This window comes from Phalacrocorax aristotelis, chromosome 2 (genome assembly GCF_949628215.1).
Source record: "Phalacrocorax aristotelis chromosome 2, bGulAri2.1, whole genome shotgun sequence".
Lineage (NCBI taxonomy): Eukaryota > Metazoa > Chordata > Aves > Suliformes > Phalacrocoracidae > Phalacrocorax > Phalacrocorax aristotelis.
Window position 1 is genome coordinate 1,008,400 of NC_134277.1, and position 21,829 is coordinate 1,030,228.

Here is a 21,829-nt window from a genome sequence, read left to right on the forward strand (position 1 = left end):
GCGTGGGGACGCAGCTGCCACCTTCCCCATTGTGGGTTCAACCAGCAGCGAAGCTGAGCTCGTGTCCCAGAGACACACAGCCAGGACACACGGACAGGACACCGGCTGCGACGTCCCTGTTGCCACCGTTGCCCATCGACCGGTGTTGCTGGGCCCGTTTGCCTCTGGTTATTGTCTCTGTTAACACTAATTAGGCAGGGTGTGGGACTCCCTGTCCTTGCCCGCCCGCCGGCCGGGTGCCTCCCGTCCTACCCCCACCCAGCCCTCGCCGCTGGTTTTGGGAGGGGTTGGGGCTGCTGCTCCCCAACCCTAATTGGAGGGTCCCCCACCGTGTCCCCCCACCCCAGATGCACCCCACTCCCTCCGGCTCGTTGGCTTTATTTGGTGGCTTGGCAAAGCAGGGGAGGGCTGCCCTGAGAAGCACTTTGGGGTGCACGACGGGGGGGCAGCGGGGATGTGCTGGCACGGGCATAGGCTCACTTGTGCCCTGCGGGGGGGGGGGAGGGGGTTGGGCATCCCCATCTGCCTCAGGGCTGGGGGGCACCAGGGGGGCCCCACGGCACAGCCTGGGGGTGGCTGGGCCCCCAGCTCTCTCCTGGCATCGGGCTGCGCTCAGCTGCCAGCACCGCTCCTCGCCGCACCGTCCGGGCGCTCAGCACCTCCTGCAAGACAGAGCGGGGTCTGCTAGGGGGGTCCCCCGCGATGGGTGGGGTCCCCGTCCCCGCGTCTCGCTGCGGCTGGCAGACGAGACCGGGGATCCTGCCGGGGCTCCGCCATTACCTGTCGCGGCAGCAGGACGCTGCCGGGGCGCCTCACGGGCCGCGCCGGTTCCTTGTCCTCCCTCCTGGCTCTCTCCTGCGGGAGCGAGCACAGCGTCACAGCAAGCCCCAGGCGATGGGGAGGCCTGGGGACACCCTGTCCCGGGGGACACACGCGGGCGGGGGCTGCCTTGGGTGTCCCCGTCGGCAGCTCCGGGGCCGAGACCGGCACCGCCTGGCATGATGCAGCACCTCCGGACCTTTCACCTCCCGCCACTGCTCCGTACGCACCCGCCTGCCCGGCTGAACCTCATCGTCCTCGCCATCGCGCCGGGACATCGACCGTGACTCCTGTGGGGAGAGACGTGGGTGCAGGAGCGGCCGGCGCCGTCGGACACCGTCGGGGTGACGCCGAGGAGCCGGCGGCACCACATTTCCACCTCTCCCCGCACACGGCATCCCCCCGGCCCCTGCGGCAGCCGCCTCGGCGCTGCGGTGTGGCCACGGCCCGATGCTGCTGGCTCACCTCGCTCAGGACGGAGAAGCACCCCGAGCAGGGTCTGTGGGGCCGCCGCCGGCCCCCGACGCTTGGCCCCTGCGGAGGGAAGGGTCGTTACTGGCTGTGCCGGAGCCTGCTGCCCCCCCGGGGTCCCTTTGGCGCCTGTGTAAGCACCCCAAGCCTGGGCTGGGTGGTTGGAGCGCGGCAGGGAGCGCCTCGGGGAGCAGGAACCGAGGGGGAAGCGGCCGGTTTGCCCCCTCTGCAGCCGCCCCGGGACGGGGACAGGATTGCTGCCGTGCCCAGTGGTGCCAAGGCCCTCCCCAGCTTCCCCCGGGGCCGCCATCCCCGCTCCGGCACTGGCTCCCTGGCCGTGTTTCGGGCTGCATGTTGGTAACGACCCGCTCCCACCCTCCCTCCCCATCGGCACAGTGAAGCCGTGGCCCCCGTCCCCCCATGGCCGCTGCCTCCTCCCTCCTCCCCTGCTCAGCCCCTCGCCACCCCCCTGATGAAATGTTTGCCGGTTGTGCAAGCGCTGGGGCTGCAAGAGGGGCCCTGGCAGAGCACGCAGCCCCCGGGACGCCTGCAGGCTGCAAACCCCACTGTCGGCCCTCGGGGGTGACGGGCTCGGCTGGACCTCAGTGCCCCAAGCCCGCCCGCAGCCCCCCCCCGGCGCACAGGGAACAGGGAGGGTGGAAAAGTCCCTCTCCCGGGATTTGGCCTGGCCACCCAGGGGGGGGCTCGGCGCAGGGTGCTGCTGACGGAGCAGCCGGTGTCCCGTGGGGACAAAGTTTGCCCCCCGCGGTGCCGGAGCCATGCCGTGCCATGCCAGGGGAGGCTCCCCCTCCCCGCAGTGCTCTCTCCCCCGCTCCCAGCCCCGTTACTCCCCTCCTTTACCTCCCACCACCACCACCAACCTCTCTCCCCCGTGCGACCTTCTTCGAGTCGCCGTGGTCGTGGTCGGCTCCGGCCACGGCCACGAGGGCCACGGCGGCGGCGAAGCCGCAGAGCAGCCACAGCCTCATGGCCTTGCGCGGGGGCACGGCTGCCCGGCTCAGGCTCTCCCGGTGCCGCCGTGCGCTCCCCGGCTGGACCTTGGCCCCTGATGTCAGCGGCGGAGGCTGCGCCGCGGTGCCCGGCTGCGGGGAGCAGCTCCTGGTGCCAGGGGAGCCCCAAAAAACGCCTCTGTGCTTGCCAGTGCCGGGATGTGAACGCCACAGGGGGGGATAAAGAGGAGTATCAGCGAGGGGGGATTAAAGGAATAAATTCAGATAACTACTTGCACAGCACTGGGGGAAAAGGGAATTCAGTAAAGGAGGAACCACATGTGGGAGACTTGGGGTCTTTGGGGGGTTTGTCTTTACAAAACAAAAACAAATATATCAAAGAAAACAAAGAAATCCAGAGAATTGGTCACAGAGAAGCCTGCATAAAGGGGGCTGCCAAGACACCAGCTGGAAACCGCGAGCACCGGCCTCGGTGCACAACACTGCAGAACTGGGGAAACAAGAGAAAAATCCCTGAGCCCCAAGGTCTCTTTGCATCAGGTCAGAGGCTGTTTGTAGCGAGAAACCATAGATTTTGTGATTATGAGAAGAATCGTCAACCTCTCTGGTAAAAAGGAGGCTGCAGCGTGTTGGGCTGCCTCAGAAAGGGAGATTTTATTGCTCACCCGCCACTTTAATCCAAAGCTCGGAGCTGCGAGAGCATTTAGACACTCAAGCAAAGGATGTTACTTCCAGGATTATTCTTGGTTCTCTGTGGCCGAGGTCTCGTGCTCGGGTTTGCAGGTTAATGCCAGAACAATTAGTCGATCCGTTGAATCCGACTTCTAGCCTGACATCAGCCCACGTGTTTCACCCCGCGCGGGAGATGCCAGCGTAACGGCCGGTGCCCGGCTAACGGCAGGTCCCCGGCCCGAAGCCGGGGGGGGCTTTAAGATGTGCCTCCCAACCTCTCGGAGAGCATCTCCCGATCCGCAGGCGCCTGGTCCCACGTCACCGGTGCCCACCGATGGAGCCAGCCCTTCTCCGTCCCGCCGGATATGTCGTCCGCATGATGCGTCCCCCAGACACATCTCTCCTGCCCTCATTCGAGTTTATTTCTTTGGGTTTTGGGTCATGCAGCTGTTTGTGGCTGCAGCTGGGTGCTCACCCCCCGGCTTTCCTGGCCCTGTACTCCTCATCACCCAAATTTCCTCATTTCCAGAAATGCTAACCGTTAGTCTGCGTGATTAAGGGTGGGTGGGGGAACAAAGAGGAACCCTCATCAGTGCGAAGGGAGCACCCCAGCTCCCCGAAGGGGGACACCAAAGGGGGGACCCTGCTGGGAGGGGACCTGGGGGGTGACCGGCCACGGGGGTGGCATGCAGCTTGTCGAGGAAGGCCCGGCAGTGGGGAGGGGTCCCAACCAACAGACCGAGGGGAGGAAGGACAGGAAAAGAGACGGGTGAGGGAATGAGGATGACCCAAGGGGTCGGTGAAGCATAAAGAGGTCGGGTTGACGCCTTTGCGCCCTCCTGTCCGCACGGTTGTTCACGCCTGCACTGTCTGTCTGTCCCTGCACACGCCACAGCGGGATTGACACCAGTGCTTTGGCTTTTTTTCCCCCGTTTCGGCGTTACACGCCTTCCCGGCACCCGCCCGGTCACGCCCTGCCCCGTTCCACCGTTACTTCTTCCCTTTCTGATTAAGGCGGAGGAAAATAAAACACCAAACCCCAAGCCGCGAGTGCCATCACTGCCAAGGTTTTCAGTGGCATCCACCGGCTCAGGGAGACCCAAACCTCATATTTTCCCAGCAAAAAAACTCCCTTGGGATGCTGGGGGGGGGTTATCCTGACCCCACAGCCATGGGATGTTCCCTTCTGGGCTGGGGGTGGCGCATTCCCGATGGATTTGAGCACAGAGGAAGGAATGGCAGCTCAACCTCCTGGTCCCCAGGGGCGTCCAGAGCTTGTCGTTGCCCCTGCCAAAAAACAGGAACAAAACTCCTTACACCGGGCGTATTAAAGAGCAGGCGCGACTTAACTCAGCACCAGTGCAAAGCAGAATATTTCCACAAATCCCACACACGTACCGGAGCTCATTTTGATGTTTACACATGATGGTGAACACACCACGCCTGTCTAAGACCTAACCATTCACCTGACCGTGTTGCAAGTAACTGGAGGGTTAATCCTGCAGCTTGAGCCATCATCAACCTGAACCCCCATCCTGAGGAATGCAAACGACTCCATGAGCCAACTTGTGAAAGGCATTCAAGGTTCACGAGCTGAGAAACTTCAAGGGCTGATAACAGAAAGAAAAGTTCTCACACAGGGAAGATCAAGGGATGCCACAACCGTGAAACAATGAAACCAGCGAGAGTCACAGATGTAGACCAATGGAAGAAAGGGATGCTCAGTCAGGTCAGTGATAATGTGTTAGACAGGCCTGGTGTGTGCACTGTCATGTAGAAATGACAAAATGCGCTCTGGTGCTTCATTAGTGGGAATATTCCCCCTTGCACCCAGCGCCGAATAAAGTCATGCCTGCTCTATAATACTCCCGGTTTTCGGTGACAGCTGAACATCCTCGTCTTCCACTTGCCTGTATTTTCTCCGCTTAAATTTAAAGCCACGGTGTGATTTTTATTCACTGCACAACCTCCGGGGGGGGTGGGGTGGGGTGTCAGTCCTTTCATCCTTAGTTAGGGTCGCAATCTCCCCCTGCCAGAATTACCTTCCCCCCAGTTATTGGGCTTTGGCAGTTGTGCGGTTTTTCAGTGCCTTCTGGGGCCAGAAGTTCCCTTTTCTCACTGCTGATGGATTTGTGGCCTTCCCTGATCTCCAAAACATTCTTTGCAGCAGATTGTTTCCACTGTCAGTCCTTGGAGTTCTGCTGACTTGCGTTCTTTGAGGAGGCCCTTGTTAATGAGGCATTATCATAAAATCACAGGATGGTTTATGTTGGAAGGGACCTTCCAAGGCCATCCAGTCCAACCCCCTGCCATGAGCAGGGACATCTCCCACTAGATCAGGTTGCTCAGAGCCCCGTCCAACCTGACCTTGAATGTTTCCAGGGATGGGGCATCTCCCACCCCTCTGGGCAACCTGGGCCAGTGCTTCACCACCCTCACTGTGAATTTTTTTTCCTTATATCCAGCCTAAATCTACCCTGCTTTAGTTTAAAACCACTGTTATCCCAAAAAGCAGGTTCATTCGCCCGGTGTGCAAAACGCCAAACTACACACAGAGCAAAGGTATTTTATTTAAGACATTTTTGTGCAAAGATGGGTGCTGGGTGGTAACCCACAAAGCTGCACCCCACACTGAGAAACTACAAGGCATTTATACACTTAAATATCTCAAGCACAGCTAATATCCACATACCTCAGCTAATAATCGGTTAATTTCTATCTCACTTGGATGTAACAGTACAGCTCACTTAACCCCCATGCTCATAGATTAAGGGACTTACTGGGGGGGGGGGAGTTCCTGGCCTATGGCCTGATTTCTGGTATCATAACGAGGACAGTTCCCCGCACTGGGCACTTCGTTTTAATTCTTATCTACATCCCAATTAGCTGTTTTTCTTGACTACACATGTTATCACCCTGTTCTCAGCGGCTTCTGAGACGGGATGTTTGCTTTGATCAGTCTCTCAGCTCTCCTCAAGGACAGAGTCGTAAAACAAGTGCTTCTCTATCTCTCAGTTTCCTTCTCTGGCCTTTGACTTCTGTTTTGCCAGACTCGCATAGTTCATTGTTATGACTTCAGTGAACAGTTCCAAAAATTCCATTTTCTTAAGGATATCACCATCACCCCTTGGCCTGTCACAACAGGCCTTGCTAAAGAGGTCACCCCCACCCTTCCCACAGCCCCCCTTTAAGCACTGGGAGGCCGCAATAAGGTCTCCCCGCAGCTTCTCTCCCCCAGGCTGAACAACCCCAGCTCTCCCAGCCCGGCCTCGCAGCAGGGGGGCTCCAGCCCCCGGAGCATTTCTGTGCCCCCTCTGGCCCCGCTCCAACAGCCCCGTGTCTGTCCCGTGCTGAGGAGCCCCGAGCTGGAGGCGGCGCTGCAGGGGGGTCTCACAGAGCGGGGCAGAGGGGCAGGACCCCCTCCCTCGCCCTGCTGCCTGCGCTGCTGGGGATGCAGCCCAGGGCATGGCTGGCTCTCTGGGCTGTGAGCGCACATGGCCGGCTCGTGTCCAGCTTTTCACCCCCCAGCACCCCCAAGTCCTTCTCCGCAGGGCTGCTCCCTATCCCCCCATCCCCCAGCCTGCGTTGGTACCGGGGGCTGCCCCGACCCAGGGGCAGGACCTTGCCCTTGGCCTTGCTGAACCTCATCCATCACTAACACCCCCTCTCTGGCTTAAGCCTTATTTAGGCAGAGGCACCAGTCTTGGACTAGGCTGCGTCCCGCGTTACCCCGGCAACCGCGGTGGAAGGGGGGGGTGACCGCCCCTTGTAAACATCCGGTGGAAGCCCCGCCTTCCTCGCCGCCTCAAGCACCTCTTGCTCGCCTGACGCGGAAGTCCGCCTCTGTCCCAGAACTCATTGCGACAGCGCGGTCTCCCCCGCATGATGCCCGCCGGCCCCGCTGACTGGCCGAGCTCAACGGCGGCGCCATTTTTGGTGGCTGTACGCCACGTTCCTGCCGCTATTGGTGGAAGCGCCTCACGTGACCTCAGGAGCGCTCCGCCATTGGGTGGTGAGCCGGCCGCTTCCAGGTCGGGCCGGCAGTGGAGGAGCTGCGATGGCGGCCCGGGATGGCCCGGCCGGGGGTGGCCCTGCGCCCCCCCGCCCGGCCGGCCCCGAGCGATGCTGAGTGGTGCGCGGGACGCGTTACCTCACCCCAGCTTTGCCATCTCCTTTCCCCCTGTGGGCTCTGCCCCTTTACCAGCCTCATCCCCTCCCAGGTGCGGCGCTGCACTCCTGTTCCTTACCTCTTCCCAGTGACTGAGTCACAGAATCGTTTATGATACAAAGGATCTCTAAGATTATCAGGTCCAACCCCAACCCAACACCCCCAGGTCTCCTAAACCACAGCCCCAAGTGCCACATCTGCACAGTGTTTGAACCCCCCCAGGGACAGTGACTCCCCCACCTCTCTGGGCAGCCTGTGCCAACCCCTGACCCCTCTGGCAGGGAAGGCATTTCCCTCACACCCAACCTAAACCTCCCCTGGCGCAGCTTGAGGCCGTTCCCTCTCGTCCTGTCCCTGGTGACTTGGGAGCAGAGACCAGCCCCCCCCTCACTCCAGCCCCTCTCAGGCAGCTGCAGAGAGCGAGAAGGGCTCCCCTCAGCCCCCTCTTCTCCAGGCTAAACCCCCCCAGCTCCCCCAGCCGCCCCCCAGCACACTTGTGCTCCAGACCCTGCCCCAGCCCCGCTGCCCTTCTCTGGACACGCTCCAGTCCCTCAAGGCCCTTCTTGTCCCGAGGGGCCCAAACCTGAGCCCAGCATTCGAGGTGGGGCCTCCCCAGGGCCCAGCACAGGGGCCCCATCCCTGCCCGGCTCCTGCTGGATTCCTTAATGCTGTGCCGTGACTCCCCAGCCGGGCACAGCCAGCTGGCTTTCCTGGCTCTTGCTCCATGTTGTCTGCCCAGTCCTGCGACAGGCAGAACTGGTGATGGCATTTACATCCACGGGCAGGGCTGCATGGCTTCTGACAGCCTCCCAAGAGTTTCCTGATGCCACAAGGAGCGGCTGACAGAGCTGGGGGTGTTTAGCCTGGAGAAGACATTTAGACATGGCGCTTTGTGACATGGTTTAGTGCTGGGCCTGGCAGGGCTGAGTTAACGGTTGGACTCAATGGCCTTAGAGGTCTTTTCTAACCTAAACAATTCTATGATTCTGTGAATGCGAAGAAGTAATGAAAGGCAGCACCTCACCTGGGAGGGGATGAGGCTGGTAAAGGGGGACCATCCCTTCCCTCCTCCTGCAGACCACACTATTTCTGATAAAAAATATTACAAATTCATCCCAGTTTTGCTATGCTTAGACCCAAATTTAGCTTTTCTGCTATGACCAGATTAATCACAGCCTTGCCTGGAATGAGCGTTGTGGCTCCCTGGCCACTGTTGGCCCTGCAGGACTCTCCTCTCCAGATGGTCCCAGTCCCCTTTTCCTCACCCAGGGTGGGTTCCGCTGCCTCATGACCATCGGCCAAGCCCAGCTGTCCCTACGGAGCTGCCTGCAGCCACTGCTGCTTCCCTCGCCGGTGTCCCACACATCCAGCCATTCTTCCTGGCAGCTGCCACAGTTGAATTCCGGGACCTTTGCCTCCTGGTCCAGGACGGACCTCCTGTGGGCAGCCGTGACAGTGTCCCCACTACAGGGATCTGCTGAACAGTGCCTTCCTTCGGTAGTTTTAGAAAGAGAACGCTGCAGGGCTCTGCACAGTATGTCCCTGCCCGCTTTTGTAAGTGATAGCCGCAAAGTCTCATCAAAAAAGAGCATCTCCCTTTAATATCATACCCTAAAAACTTCTCTCCATTCACTCAGCTTAAATTCATAGTGGGAAAACCCAGAAAGCCAGGCACACTGCCTGCGCCAGGCAGACTGAAGCACCAACGGCAGCCAGGCTGCCCCAAAGACGCCAGGGATTCCTCCCCGCCTGGGCCTGGCGAGCGGCTGCTCCTTTGCGAGCACAACCCGGATGCAGACAGACAGACTGGAGGGTGTGACAACAAGGATGGTAATTTAAGATCATTTTAATAAGATGACAGGATGCATCGCAGTGACCGGGCCCTGCCTGGCCAGAAAATGTACCAACCAGCTGCCCGTTCTTCCCCCTTCGCTCCGTTTTCCTGTCCTTCCTCCTTTATCTGCGCTGATCCTTCCCTTTCCCTTGGCCTTTTCCACCCATCAGACAATCCGTTTCCTCCGCAGGCACTGTGTACTGGGTTTTACACCCACTAATCCACCTCTCTACGTCTTTCACGGTGTTTCTTCCCTCAAACCGCCTCAGTTCTGTTTTGCCGTGGGGAAGAAGGTCCCAACTGTTCGCCTCCAGAGACAGGACAGTCGCCGCCGACCCGCCACGGCCGGTCAGCTGTCTATCTGAACGATGGTGGGCCAGAATCCCCCACGCTGAGAGAAGCTGCTGAGCTCCAAGTTCTGGCATATGGAGTCCAACATGTGGTCGACGGTCCGTATCACCACTTTATAGGCATCACGCAGCGATTCATAATTCGAATTAACAAGTTGTTGTCCTTTGAGATTTCGCTTAACATCAGGGGTCTGGATGGGCTGTGCCCTCTGTGCCTTGCGGCGAATGGACACCTTGGGGCGTGTCGCTTCCTTCTTCATCTCCACAGCCGCACTGGAGGGTGGGGGTGCAGCCACCACTCTATGAGGCGCTTCTGACATCTTCCCTTGGGACCTGCCCCGACTCCGTGGCCGGCAGCGTGCAGCCTCCTGCTTTGCAGGACAAAATGCCCTAGACGTTCCCTTTGCAGGGTTGTCTTCTGCCTTAGCAGGAGGAACAGTTGCTGAAATGGCAGGTTTGGAAAGACAGCACGCGTCGGAGGAATGTCGGAGACACGCCAACTGCTTTTTGGCGCAAGGCTTGCAAAACCACACGGTTTGCTTGGATTTCCTGACGATTCGCCCTACCTGGGGTCCTCGCTTCTCCAGCCTGTGAAGCATGGCCTGAGGCTTACGAAGACGAGTAACTTTATTAACTCTCTCCTGGTAAGGAATTATTTGCACGTGGCAGTATTCGTGGTCCTGAAACACTGAGGCAGAAACCTCGCTGTTTCTGCAGTAGTCGTGTTCTCTCAGAGGACACGGTTGTGGGGCACAAGGCAAGAGCTGTGTCATGCTCATTGTGGAGTAACAGTGGTCTTTCAAAATAGTCTCCTTCAGATCCACAACCCTATTTTCTGGGAGAAATGTTGCTTCTACCAAGGTGCATTGACCGTTTTGGCCGCTCCTTTGAAACCCCTCCCCATACAGATGCTCCTGAGGATCTGCGTTTTTGTTCTGCTCTTCCAGCGCTGGATGAGGTGAGAATCCTCTGCTTTGGGTTACATTTTCCATGACTCCTTGATTATCACCCTCTGCTCCCTCCTTCCCAGGCCCAAAGTCCACCCGTGCCTGCTCTCGGCTTTCTGCCGGCTGCACTCCTCCAGCGGCTGCTGCCACCAGCAACTCGCTCCTACCTGTGACGGATGTGAGCTTGTTCAGCAGTCTTCTAGAGTAGAGACGCCACTGCCTGTACTGTCCTCCTGCTGGGAGAGTGTTGGGAAGAGCTTACCTACTTCCCGGCTTGGGCATCGTGACGGGACAGGGAGAGGGGGAGATGTGCTGAAGGCACGGGGTGGATGCTGACAGCCTGCCCGCTCTCCAGTGAGAAGGAGCTGCTCTCCCTGGTTCAGGGGCCACCCGGCATCCCCAACCTCCGCCTGGGCAGGTGGGAGAATCGTGCCCTGCCTACAGGGGCTGCCTGTGCAGGGGTGGGAGAAGCCCCGGCAGCGGTGCCTGACTGCGGCAGAGGTGGCTGGAGCCCACCTTGGGCTCTTTGCTCCAGGATCTGGTGGTGAGGAAGGGAGGGGACACGACCAGGACTCACCTGGGCACGGTCTCTGCATCCCTTCCTCCGGCACACAACACCCGCCAGCACTGGGCCACCAGAGTGAGGGAGGCTCCTCCAGCCAGCTCCTGTCCCCGTTGCATCCTGCAGGGAAACCAAGCGGACGTCACCTCCCTGGCCGGGGAAGCCCTTTGGCTCCACAGCCATGGGGGACAGAGGAAGCCCCCTTTGCCACCAGCCACCAAGACACGACAACCCTGCTCACAGGTGGCCAAAAGCAGGGACGACTCTCCGTGGGATGAGAGCAGCAGATCTGCAACGTCTCTGCGGAGCCACAGCTTTAGAGGCTGGAGGGAAAGGGGGGCAATGCCTCAGAAGAGGCAGCGAGGAGGGATTTGGACAGGAGGGCAAGTGGGGAGCCCAGAGACAGGTCACAGCTAGGGAGAAGCGGAGCTTGGGGCGGCCTTTGTGATGTGCCCCCACTCCCCGTTGAGGTCCTGCAGGGGTTGGATCATTCCTGCTCACCTGGAGAGGGGCTGCCGGGTCTGTCCTGCCTCGCTGGGCTTTGCGGCATGCAGACCCATGGCGCTTCCCCGCGCTCCATCCGGTACACGATGTCAGGTTTGGGGCCAGGGTAACCTGGGGGTGGAGCAGAGCGTGTTCGAATGCAAAACGTTAGGAATGAATTGTTAACACGAGGAAATAACAGTCTTCTCTGCAACAGCCCACACTGCAATTCCCCATGACCGGAAGAACCCAAGCAGAAACAACACTGAAACATGGAAAAAAGCAAGCGAAATGTTGGAGCTGCTCCCAGAGATCAATTTATTCACATGGACAAGGGCAGAGCCATGATGGGAGAAGGGGAACCAGCTCCCAACTCCGCTGAGAGGCTTTCCTGGCAAGGGATTCTGCTGCTCACTTTAGGAGTGGCTGTGGGGCATGGGGCATCCTCCCAGGTGCCCGGCTCAGACCCTTTATGCCGGTAACTGGAGATCTCCCGTCCTGGTGGCAGTAGGATGAGTCCTCTGAAGGGACCATGCTGGTTCAGGGAACGCTGCTGTGGTCCGCTCCCCTGCGCCTTGCCTGGTACGTGCTAATCCTGCCCCGCTGAGCGCCCAGGGGAGGGGACAGAGCCACTGGTGTTTTTCCAGCACCAAACTCCCCCAGGACCACGGGTGCTCAGGGCAGTTACCCCAGACATGTCACTGTAGCTCAAAACACACCTATAGCGCCAGAAGCAGCGTGGATGTGACAGACCCAAGGATCCCCCACCCCTGCTGCGGCCCCACCGGAGTGAAAACCGCAGGGTTACCCAGGGACGTCAGGAGCTCGTAGTTGTCCAGCATGACGCGGTGGTAGAGCTCCTGCTGCTGCTCCGCCAGGGTGTCCCACTCGGCGCGGCTCAGGTACACGGCGACATCCTCGAAGGTCACAGCTCCCTGCCCGACATGGGCCGCAGCCCCGTCACCCCCCGCCCTCCAGGTGGGGAAGGGGGCTTTGTGACGGGTTTGTGTTCCAGGTGCCATTCCCACCCCCAGGCCAAAACCGTTGCGGGGTGATGTCACGGTGGGGTGATGTCATGGGGGGGGGGTGGTGAAGTCACGGGGGTTGAGGGAGTGCAGGGGGTTGGGGGGTTGATGTCATGGGGGGGCACTGCAGGGCCGGGCCTAGCTCCTACCTGCATCTGCCCTGCCATGGCGCCGAGGGGGCCCTGCCGACGTCCCGCTCCTCTCCTGGGGGTCCCTGTCCCTGCTCCACTCCCGGGGGTCCCACTCCCTGCCGGGCCGACACGTGAAGCCTCAGAGCGTCGCTTCCGGTGCGCCTGCCGGCCACAGGCTCCGCGCCGGAAGTAGGCCGCGTGACGCGGCGCCCCCCCGCCCCCCCAACACGAGCTGCGCGGGCACCTCCTTCCGCCGCCACCGCCCACAAGCTTCCGGCCGGAGTCCCAGCCCTTCCGTAAGCCGCCATGGCCGACCGGAAGTGTGGCCAGCGTGCACGTGACCCGCTGCCATGGCAATCCGAGGGGCGTGGCCGCGCTGCACGTGACCAGCGCGGGGCGCTCGGCGCCGCCATTTTGCGCACCGGCCCGCCCCCTCCCCCACCACGTGACGGGCCGCGGCGCCGCCATTGGCCCGTCGGGGTCACTTACGGCGCGGCCTCCCCTGGCCTGGTTCCCCCCGCCTCGAGTTTCATCCTCGTTAATTACGCGGCGATCGTGGCCGTAATGAGCGGCCGGTGCCAAGGGCGGTTCGTCGTGCCCTAAACCGGGCCTGAAGGTGCTTTATCCAAGCCTGGAATTGGGCAGCCCGAGGCCTCTGCACGGACCTCCCTGCATCGGCGGGTCTGAAACCCGCTGCCGTTTCATTAAATCCCTCGTGAATGTTAAATTTGAAGATGGAGGTGTTAAACCGAAGGTGTGTCCGAAATACACTTGAGAACGGAAAATACCCGCAGGGAGCGGCCCCGTCCCTGCCCCAGGAGCGCGGCGGGGCAGCCTGAATGTGCCCTCTCTGGCGATCTGCCGATTGCCAGTGAACGCGACCAGGAGAGGTGTGCGGAATGGTGCCTCCTGGGAGCAACAGCTCGGCGAGGGAGCTACAAACGCCACCCAAAAGAATCGGACGTGGCATCCCCGGGAAGTGAAGATCCCTTGTAACCTTACACTGAATTGGACATGATGTCCCTGGAAGGTGGAAATCCCTGGGAATCTTGTAGGTTGGGGGGACCCCCACCCCACGGCGAACCCCCACACCACAGATATAACATTCCCTTATCCCCAGGTTGGTGTATTCAGGCTCCTGACAAGTGGGGTGGCTGTGCTCGCTGTGACCTGCCTCCTTATGAATGTACTTGATCCTTTAAGCATTTTTTGTCCAATCCGGATAGTACAATTGACACACAAAAAACCTCCTACCCCAGGAGGCTAATGAGTTGTTTATGGATAATTAGTTGTAAATCGTTAATGTGGGACCCCATAGGAACACGGTATATCCCAGAACTCCGAACCTTTGTATGGGGTATGTGTCCTTGTTGGGGTTTTCCAGTACCAGGGTTTCAACCTGGGGATCCCACATGTAATGGAAGCATTACCAATTGAGAGACTCCGTTAATGCACGGAGGTGGAGGGCAGAGCTGAGGTGTTAGCCGTGGGTGCAGGGCACTGGGGGGGAGAAAACCCAGCTAAAATGCATTCCCTAGCGAGGAGCTGCTATTTTTATGCACTTTGCCAATTTCTGTGATTATTGCAGAGTTTCTGCTGTTGGAGGGCAGTGCCAGCCCCTCAGTGGGAGCCTATGCAAGGCCGCTTGTGCAGCATGGCTGATCTGTGGGTCAATCTTTGTCCCACACATGTTCCCTCCAACCTGCTGCGCTCTGCAGGCCACTGTTAAACTCCAGCCGCTGACTCTGGAGGAGAAAAGCCACAACCACCCCACCAAGGCTGCACAATGCAAACTCCGGGACAAAGTGCGCAGGCGCCTTTGGTAAATTGTTTTAAGTTCTGCTACTGGTATTCCAGAGGGTGAAAGAAAAGAAAAAAAAGATGGTAATACCTGCTTAGGGCTTGGCCAATATTTCTTTCCAAACAAGAACTGCAGGTCAACAGAGACAGAAATGTTGATTGCATTTCCCTAACGGCAGTTTAACAAACTCCTTGTTTTCAAGTTTAATAAACTCCTTGCTTTCAAGTTTGTCCGTACAGGGTGGTGCTGCACCGGGTCATTATGAGGACATTGACTTCTCACGGTTGCCTGCACCCTGCGAACATCTGGGTCAAAAGAACAAAAAAGCAGTTCTCTGTCCCACCTGAATGTTTTCAGGAGGAAATTCCTTTATTTTAGCTCCAATTAAGTTTTTAAAGCTATTTTCCTCTAAACTTGTCGCATCAGTCTTTCACGCACTTCACATTCTCCTCCTCCTGCGGAAGGACCCCTTTTTATCTCTTTTACCCTGGTGCTTTGCTGACACTCCTGGCTCTGCAGAGACTTTTGCTGATCCTCAAGGTGTCCGTGGCTCCGGCGACGTTGCTGTGATGAATCTTCGTTGCACAGGAAAGCCAGACGAGCTGGCCAGGAGTGGGGAGGAGATCGCTGTCGTCTCCCATGCCCGTCACCCTGGGACCAGTGCTGCAAGACGGAGCTGAAAGCCCCGAGGCAGCCAGGAGAGACCCCAGTGCCTCGGGGAGACCCCAGTGCCATGGAGAGGCCCCAGTGCCACGGAGAGACCCCAGTGCCTCGGGCATCGGTGCCAAGGCCCCACCAGAGCACCCGGGCTGTCTGCCTGGGCCTTCCTTCACCTCACCGACCTGGGGAGGGAAACAAAATGCCCCCCACCTGGCAGAGCCCAGCTGCAGCTCCCAGCAGTAAATGGGGGCAGCCAGCGGGGTGTGTGGCACCGCAGTAGGACAGTGCCAGGCCAGTAACAGTAGGTTAGAGGTATTTTAGTTTATATATATGGGCTAGATGATCTCCAGAGGTCCCTGCCAGCCTCAATGGTCCTGTGACTCAGTGATTCATCGCTACCACAAAATAAGGAAAACCAGGGAAAATAATAAGGAAAATCAGGACAAACAGAGCAAGGACGAAGAGAATTATCCTGCAACCCACAGTTATCCTGCATGGCATAGCTCTGGGCCGTTCCCATTCTCCTCTGCTCCGTACCTCTCCATGAGATGCTCCGCTTGCTCTTCCATTAAATGGGGTACGTCCCGTCACCATACCACTTGCCCCCTTCTCCCGCGCCATGGCTCAGACCATCCCCATCAGCTTGGCGACCTGCTGGTCCCGTTCGGCGTTGGCTGCTCAGTTGTTGAAGCCATGGTGCCCACTGCCACGCTGTGGGATCACGTCCTGGAGCCCTCCGTTGCCACAATACCCAGGCAGCGACCTCCCCGCCAGGTCTTCTGCACGGGTGAGACGATCGTGTGCCTCAAACCATCAGCTCCAAAAATGTCCTGCTGCCTCTGTGCAGCCTCCTCATCCTCCTTGATGGATTGGCCCAGTTCGGTTACCTGCAGCAGTGTGGGGGTGCCTGGCGAGGCAGGACGGCCTGACGCAATGAGTAATTCCTTTCTACGCCTCAGCGAGGGCAGCTCTTGGATCAAAAATATCAGCCGTGTCAACGACCGCGATGCCCTTGCCGTTGCAGCACTCTTGTGCACAGCTTGCGGTCACTGGCTCAGTCACAGACTTGGACTTGAACAGGCGTTTTCCGAGGAGGAGCCTCATCCCTGAGCCCCCCGCCGTCCCCAGGCGGCACGGGAATGGGAGCACGCTGGACATACAGAAGCAGACATACATGACTCCCTTTAGTGCCACGGTGCTGCCTGTGCCAGGTCCCTGGGTGTCCGTGCAGGCTGTCCCCCCCAGGAGACCCTCCCCGGGGCTGCCTGGGGACACTGGTAACGTCCTTCAGCACCCCTGAAGCATGCTCTCACACAGCCTGCTGCCCCACAGGTCTTCCTACCTGCGAAACAGGCACCGCACCGGCTTTGTGTGGGCAGGAGTTCCTGTGGGACTTGTATGTCCTGGGACCCCACCCACCCTCCGGGGGCTTCCAGCCGCCTGTGGCTCCACCGGCCTGGCAGGATGTGGGTGCCCTGGCCAGGTGCAGCAAAAGCACCAAACCAGACAGAAATGGGGAAGATCTGAGTTTCAGTCCCTCTTACTGGAAACGAAGTGGGTGGGAAGGAGAAAGTGAGGCCTGTGTCCCATCCTGTGACACTGGGGTTTTCCCCTGAAACCTCCCCAGGGTCTCAGATGTTTGTGACTTCTGCAGCCAGGGGACGTACTCCCAGTCCCATCCATGCAGCTGTGACCCACCCGTCCTGCCTCTCTGTGGCCTCCCCTGGTGCCTGACAGCCCTGGTACCTGCCTGCCGAGGCACTGCAGGGCCACGGAGCTGCAACGCTCAGTCTTGGCACAGGGAACAGCAGGGCTAGGAGAGGGGACATCGGGACTTTGGACACAAGAACATCAGGACGTGGGATGTTGGGACCTGGGACACAAGGACATCAGGACATGGAGACATCAGAACATCAGGTGTCAGGGACATTGGGACCTGGGACACGAGGACATCGGGACATGGGACACAGAGACATCAGGACACCAGGTGTCAGGGACATCGGGACCTGGGACATGAGGACATTGGGACACGGGACACAGGACACGAGGACATCAGGACATGGGGACGCCAGGACACCAGGTGTCAGGGACATTGGGACCTGGGACACAAGGACATCGGGACATGGGGACGTTGGGACACCAGGTATCAGGGACATCAGGGCCCACGTACCTCAGAGACTAACAGATCCAGGGACTAAGGGATCCCAAGGATCCAGCAGCTCCAGAGATCAAGGGCCACATGGTCCCAGAGAACCAGAGACCCCCAGGATGTCAGGGGCCCCAGGACACGGGGCTGCCCCCCACAACCGTACACAACCCAGGGTGCCGGCGCTGTGCAGGGGGGCCCTGTTCCGCCGGTTATTTTCCCTGCCGGCGTCACGGGTGCTCTGTCTGGGTTTGTGGGGCAGAGACAACCATAGGGCACCAGGATGTGCCGTCAAGGAGGCCTCGTGCCTGAAATGCCAGCGACGCGCGGTGCTCCGGGCAGCGCCAAGCATGAGAAGGGTTTCCTGCGTGCTCAGGATCGGCAGCACCCATGGTGGGGGCCGGCACTGATGGCTGAGCCCGTAGCACAGCCCAGGCTGACCGCAGCGGCCAGTGTGCCTGGCTTGAGCCCACGGAGTGGTCCCCAAGCTCGTGTGCGGCTTGTGTTGGGGGTTTCCCTGCTCCTGGCCGCTGCTTGTCCCAGTTACATCCCTCCCTTGGGACAGTGAAGGTGCAGCACACGCTCCGCCAATCCCCGGCACAGGATCCGGCTGAGCCCTGTGGCACGGAGAGGCAGGGACGGGCCCCTGCGAGGGGTTCGCCGGGGAGGCCACCAGCGACGTGGGGCCTTCGGCAGCCTGGAGAGAGCAGAAAAGTGAGCGGGAGACAGGAGCAAACCCCGCTGTGGTGGCACAAGGCTCAAACACCCGCTCACGAGAGAAGAAACCCCAACCCAAGCCATGCCAGAGAGGAAGGAGCCGTGTGGAGCCGGGGCCTTGCAGAGCGAGGCCATGCAGCCCACCACTCGCCGGCTGCGTGGAGCTGGTCACACCAGTGTCTGACAGCTCCGTCCTCAGCAAGGGGTGGCCTCGATGCGCCCGAGCAGTGGCTGCAGCTGATCCCCAAGCCCCCAGCCCCTGCAGAGCGGCCGCCACCGCCGTGCAATGCCCCAGCCTTCACTCAAACGTGGTTCCCAGCCTGACTGCACATTGTGAACCACAAACGGGGACTACAACTTAGGGTTTTTTGCTAAATACGTGTTCCTGTCTTTGCATTTGCTCTCCAGGAGACCCCGGTGGGGGCAGAGCACTGGAGGGAGAGCCGGCACGGCTTCCCCAGCTCCGCTCCAAGCACCCAGCCCGGGAATGGGCTGATCTGGGGGGTGCAGGGACCTGGAGGGGCTCCTGATGCTCCACAAGCTCCCAGCGAGATGGAGACACGGGGTATTTTTTCCAAGCTTAATTCATTTAATGATACACGTTGAGGTACCTGGCATTCCACACAGCCGCGGCAAAGGAAGCGGTGGGGGGATGGGGCAGCGCGGGGGGTCCCTGTGCAGGCACCCACAGGGGTCTTCACTTCTCACCCGAGGGTACCGGAGCTCGGGGAAGCTCGTGGGCAGCGCGGTGCCAGCCAGCAACCCGCAGCCACCGGGACCGAGCCCGGCCGATGCCGAGACGGTCCTGTGCAGAGTGACACGTTTGGGGAAAAACACCCTTGGGTTTGGAAAAAATGCGTTTCTGCTGCTCCGGCTTGTTGTTACCCACACGGAGGGTCCTGCTCGGGGATGGGCAGCGCTGCCGGCGCTGCTGCCGGCGCGTGGTGATGGCCAGGGTGTCGCCAAGTGCCGTGTGTCCCCCCCGTGAGGACACTCACCTTGGATGCTTGTCCCGCAGCCCATGGCTGGCCCGCGGCGTCGCACAAGGGGTGACACAATAGTGTGGGGAAGGGTCTGTGGGTAGGAGCCCTGGCCAAGCTCCCTCAGGATCCGGCAGCGGCCGGGATGTTGCCGTCACCAGGAGCTGGGACGGTACCACGCACCGGTCCCTGCCTGCAGCTGCTCGTGCCCAGCACAGCAGAGGAGGGTTGTTTTCCCATCCCGGCTGCGGCTCACCTCCCCCAGCCAGGCGCCGGCTCTCGGCTGCAGTCCGGCTCCGGCACATCTCCGGCACGGAGCCTTCCTGCCTGCCGGGTGCTCACGGTCCTCCCCAACCCCACACCTTCCCGGCCGGTTGCTCCTCGCCGCTGGCACCGCACCGGGACCTCTGCGCTGCCTGGGCCGGGGGTCTCTGCCTCGCTGCAGCGGGGTGCAGCCCCCCACCTCGCCGCAGTCCCTTCTCTGTGCCAGAGCTGCCGCCGCCGGTGGGGAAGCAGTCTCCACCCTCGAGCTTTGTGTTTTATTTTATTTTTATTTCACATGGTTTCTGTGCCGGCGGGGGCTCTCGGCGCAGCCGGGGCGAGCCGCTGCCTCCTCCTCTTCGCGCCCCTCTCCCTGGCAGCGTGGCGATACGGCTCCTTCCCTGCGAAACACGACGTGTGGCCGGCGGCTGCTGAGATCCGGCTCCGCGCTGGCATTCGCAGCCATCATTCCCTGGGCGAGCAAGCACAGCAGAGGTTACGCCGCGCCGGCACCCGGCACACCGGCCACGTGGGGAAGGCGAGGGGGTTCACTGCGCCAGACCGCAGCCGCGCCGGGCAGGGCAGGGGGATGCATGGGGCCGCCCTGGGAAAAACTCCCTCCTCCTCCTCCTCCTCCTCCTCCATGGTCTCTTGCCCTGGCCCAGGGGGTTTAAGCTGTGGCACGAGGCTGTGCCGCAGCGGAATGGCAGGGCCCGAGGCTCCCAGCGCTGGTGGGACTGGCCTCGTGACCGTCAGGAGAAAAACCCCAGCAGAAGGATGAGGGGCGGGAGGCGGGTGAGGAGCAGAGGAGCACGGCCGGGGGGGATCCCAGGGCAAGCCAGGGCTGCTGGCACCCCGTCACGCTGGGCACGGCTGTGTGCCGTGAGCGGGTGTGCCAGCAGCTCCCCACGCTGTGCTGACGGGGCCGTCCCGTGCCCCAAAACCCTGGGGAAGAGTCTGGTGACCCCCCAGCTCCCCCGGGGACAGGATTCCCCATCACAGGAGGGAGCGCGAGTGGGGCGCCGGGTGCTCCCGCAGCACCCTGGGAGGGAACTGGCTGCGGGGGCAACACGGGCATTGCCAGGACCGGTGGCTGCGGGGAGGCCGGCACGGGCAGGGGGTGCCAAGGCGCGAGGGGGTGGGGTCTCACGTGAGAGCGGCCTCGGCCCCGTGGTGGGCGCGCTGGTGCGCGGTGAGGTTGACCTTCTGGGCAAAGCTCTCGCCGCACTGGGTGCAGGCGAAGGGGGTGTCGCCGGCGTGGGTGCGCCGGTGGATCTTCAGGGAACCCTTTTGGCTGAAGGTTTTGCCGCAGTCGGGGCAGGCGAAGGGCCGCTCCCCACCGTGGCTGCGCTGGTGCGTGGCCAGGCTGCTCCGGCAGCTGAAGCCCTTCCCGCACTGGGCGCAGGCGAAGGCGCTGCCGGTCGCCTCATTTGGCTCCGGTGAGCGGCTGCCGCCGGGCCGGACCTCGGCGGCGGTGCCGGGCCGGTCCTCGGCGTGGGTGCGCTGGTGGTTGAGGAGGAAGCGCTGCTCGCGGAAGCGCTTCCCGCAGCGCTGGCAGGAGAAGGGCTTCTCGCCGCTGTGGATGCGCTGGTGGGTGAGCAGGTTCTGCTTGAGGCTGAAGCTCTTCTGGCAGACGCCGCACTGGTAGGGACGCTCCCCGGTGTGGATGCGCTGGTGGATGATGAGGTTGTGCTTGAGGCTGAAGGCTTTGCCGCACTCGGCGCAGATGAAGGCGCGTTCCCCGGCGTGGTGCTTCTGGTGCCGGGCGAGGCTGGGCTGCTGGCCGAAGCATTCCCCGCAGAGGATGCACTTAAACTCCTTCTCCGCCTCCTCGTCTGCCTGGCTGTGGATCACCAGCGCCTTCTCATCCCCCAGGCCCTCCTCGCCGCCCGGGAAGGCGAAGGGGTTCTCGCCCGTGGGCGAAGCCAGCTCCGTCATGGGCCCCGCTGCCAGGCTCAGGGCACCCGCATCCCTGGGGGGCGCAGATGGGGAGGGCTGCAGCTCCGGCACCAGCCCCGGCACCAGCCCCCGCACCTCCGGAACCGCTCAGACCGCGACCCCGCCGGCCCCCACCGACACCCTTGGGTGCTCCCACCCCGCCGTGCCCGTGTCCTCCCGCCCGCGGACCGGCATCGGGGTCTCCCCCGAGGGGGCCGGCGTGGGGACCCCCGAGGAGGACGGTGGCGGGGTTCGGCCTCAGCCACCGGGGATGCGGGTGCGTGGCCGGCCCCGGTGCCCCGGGGCTGTCGGGGGGCAGCTGCCACCGCCGCCGGTGCTCGGGGGGAGGGTCGGGGGGGGCTTGTCCGGCGGGAGCAGGGCCGGGGCTGCGGGAGGGGGGGGACACCGGGGACCCGCCGCTGCGGCCCCGGGGAGGGAGCCGGGCTGCGCCGCAGTGCGCCGGGCCGAGCCTAGCTGAGCCCAGCCCAGCCCAGCCGGGCCGAGCCAAGCTAAGCCCAGCCCAGCCCAGCCGGGGCCATCCGGGGTGCGGGGGTGGGTTGCGGGGGAGTGGGTTCCCCGTCCCCGCTTCCCCCTCCCCGGGGCTCCCCGTCCCCCGGTGCTGACCTGCCCGAGCCGCCGCCGCTGCCGCCGCGCTGCGCCGCGTCCCGCTGGCCCCGCCCGGTCCCGCCCGCCCGGTGACGCACCGGAGCCCGCCCGCGCCCGTCACCCCGGCCTTGAGGCGGCTGCGCCCGGGGAGCCCGGAGGGGCTGCATCCCCCCACGGGCAGCATCCCCCGCCGGCAGCATCCCACCCCCGGCTCCATCGCCCCCCCGGCTGTATCCCCTCCCCCCCCGGGCAGCATCTCCCCCCGGGCTGCATCACACCCACCCCCG

General features: G+C 61.7%; 3 protein-coding genes across 7 annotated transcripts; all 3 read right to left on the minus strand.

Annotated features, from left to right (window-relative positions):
- Nucleotides 1-362: 362 nt before the first annotated feature.
- Nucleotides 363-6,792, minus strand: LOC142053985 (uncharacterized). Its single transcript, XM_075086189.1, has 6 exons — nucleotides 6,758-6,792; nucleotides 2,172-2,409; nucleotides 1,285-1,353; nucleotides 1,050-1,109; nucleotides 781-855; nucleotides 363-662 (listed from the first exon to the last, which is right to left on the minus strand). The coding sequence occupies exons 1-6, from the start codon at nucleotides 6,790-6,792 to the stop codon at nucleotides 528-530; spliced, it is 612 nt and encodes a 203-aa protein (XP_074942290.1). The 3' UTR covers nucleotides 363-527.
- Nucleotides 6,793-8,929: 2,137 nt separating this feature from the next.
- On the minus strand, nucleotides 8,930-12,738 carry LOC142052298 (uncharacterized). 5 transcript variants are annotated; one of them, XM_075082117.1, is made up of 6 exons: nucleotides 12,661-12,738; nucleotides 12,452-12,549; nucleotides 12,086-12,212; nucleotides 11,296-11,409; nucleotides 10,810-10,914; nucleotides 8,930-10,468 (listed from the first exon to the last, which is right to left on the minus strand). In XM_075082117.1, exons 2-6 carry the CDS (start codon nucleotides 12,467-12,469, stop codon nucleotides 9,285-9,287), a joined length of 1,548 nt encoding a protein of 515 aa, XP_074938218.1. In that variant the 5' UTR covers nucleotides 12,470-12,549; nucleotides 12,661-12,738; the 3' UTR covers nucleotides 8,930-9,284. The 5 variants fall into 5 exon arrangements, with proteins under 5 accessions (XP_074938218.1, XP_074938222.1, XP_074938220.1 ...); XM_075082121.1 differs by lacking the exon at nucleotides 12,661-12,738 and having other exon boundaries at nucleotides 8,930-10,234; nucleotides 10,400-10,465; nucleotides 12,452-12,648; XM_075082119.1 differs by lacking the exon at nucleotides 12,661-12,738 and having other exon boundaries at nucleotides 8,930-10,234; nucleotides 10,400-10,468; nucleotides 12,452-12,648.
- A 6,530-nt stretch (nucleotides 12,739-19,268) lies between these two features.
- LOC142052302 (uncharacterized) lies at nucleotides 19,269-21,619 on the minus strand. Its single transcript, XM_075082126.1, has 3 exons — nucleotides 21,561-21,619; nucleotides 20,149-20,970; nucleotides 19,269-19,470 (listed from the first exon to the last, which is right to left on the minus strand). Exons 2-3 carry the CDS (start codon nucleotides 20,934-20,936, stop codon nucleotides 19,464-19,466), a joined length of 795 nt encoding a protein of 264 aa, XP_074938227.1. The 5' UTR covers nucleotides 20,937-20,970; nucleotides 21,561-21,619; the 3' UTR covers nucleotides 19,269-19,463.
- Nucleotides 21,620-21,829: the final 210 nt, after the last annotated feature.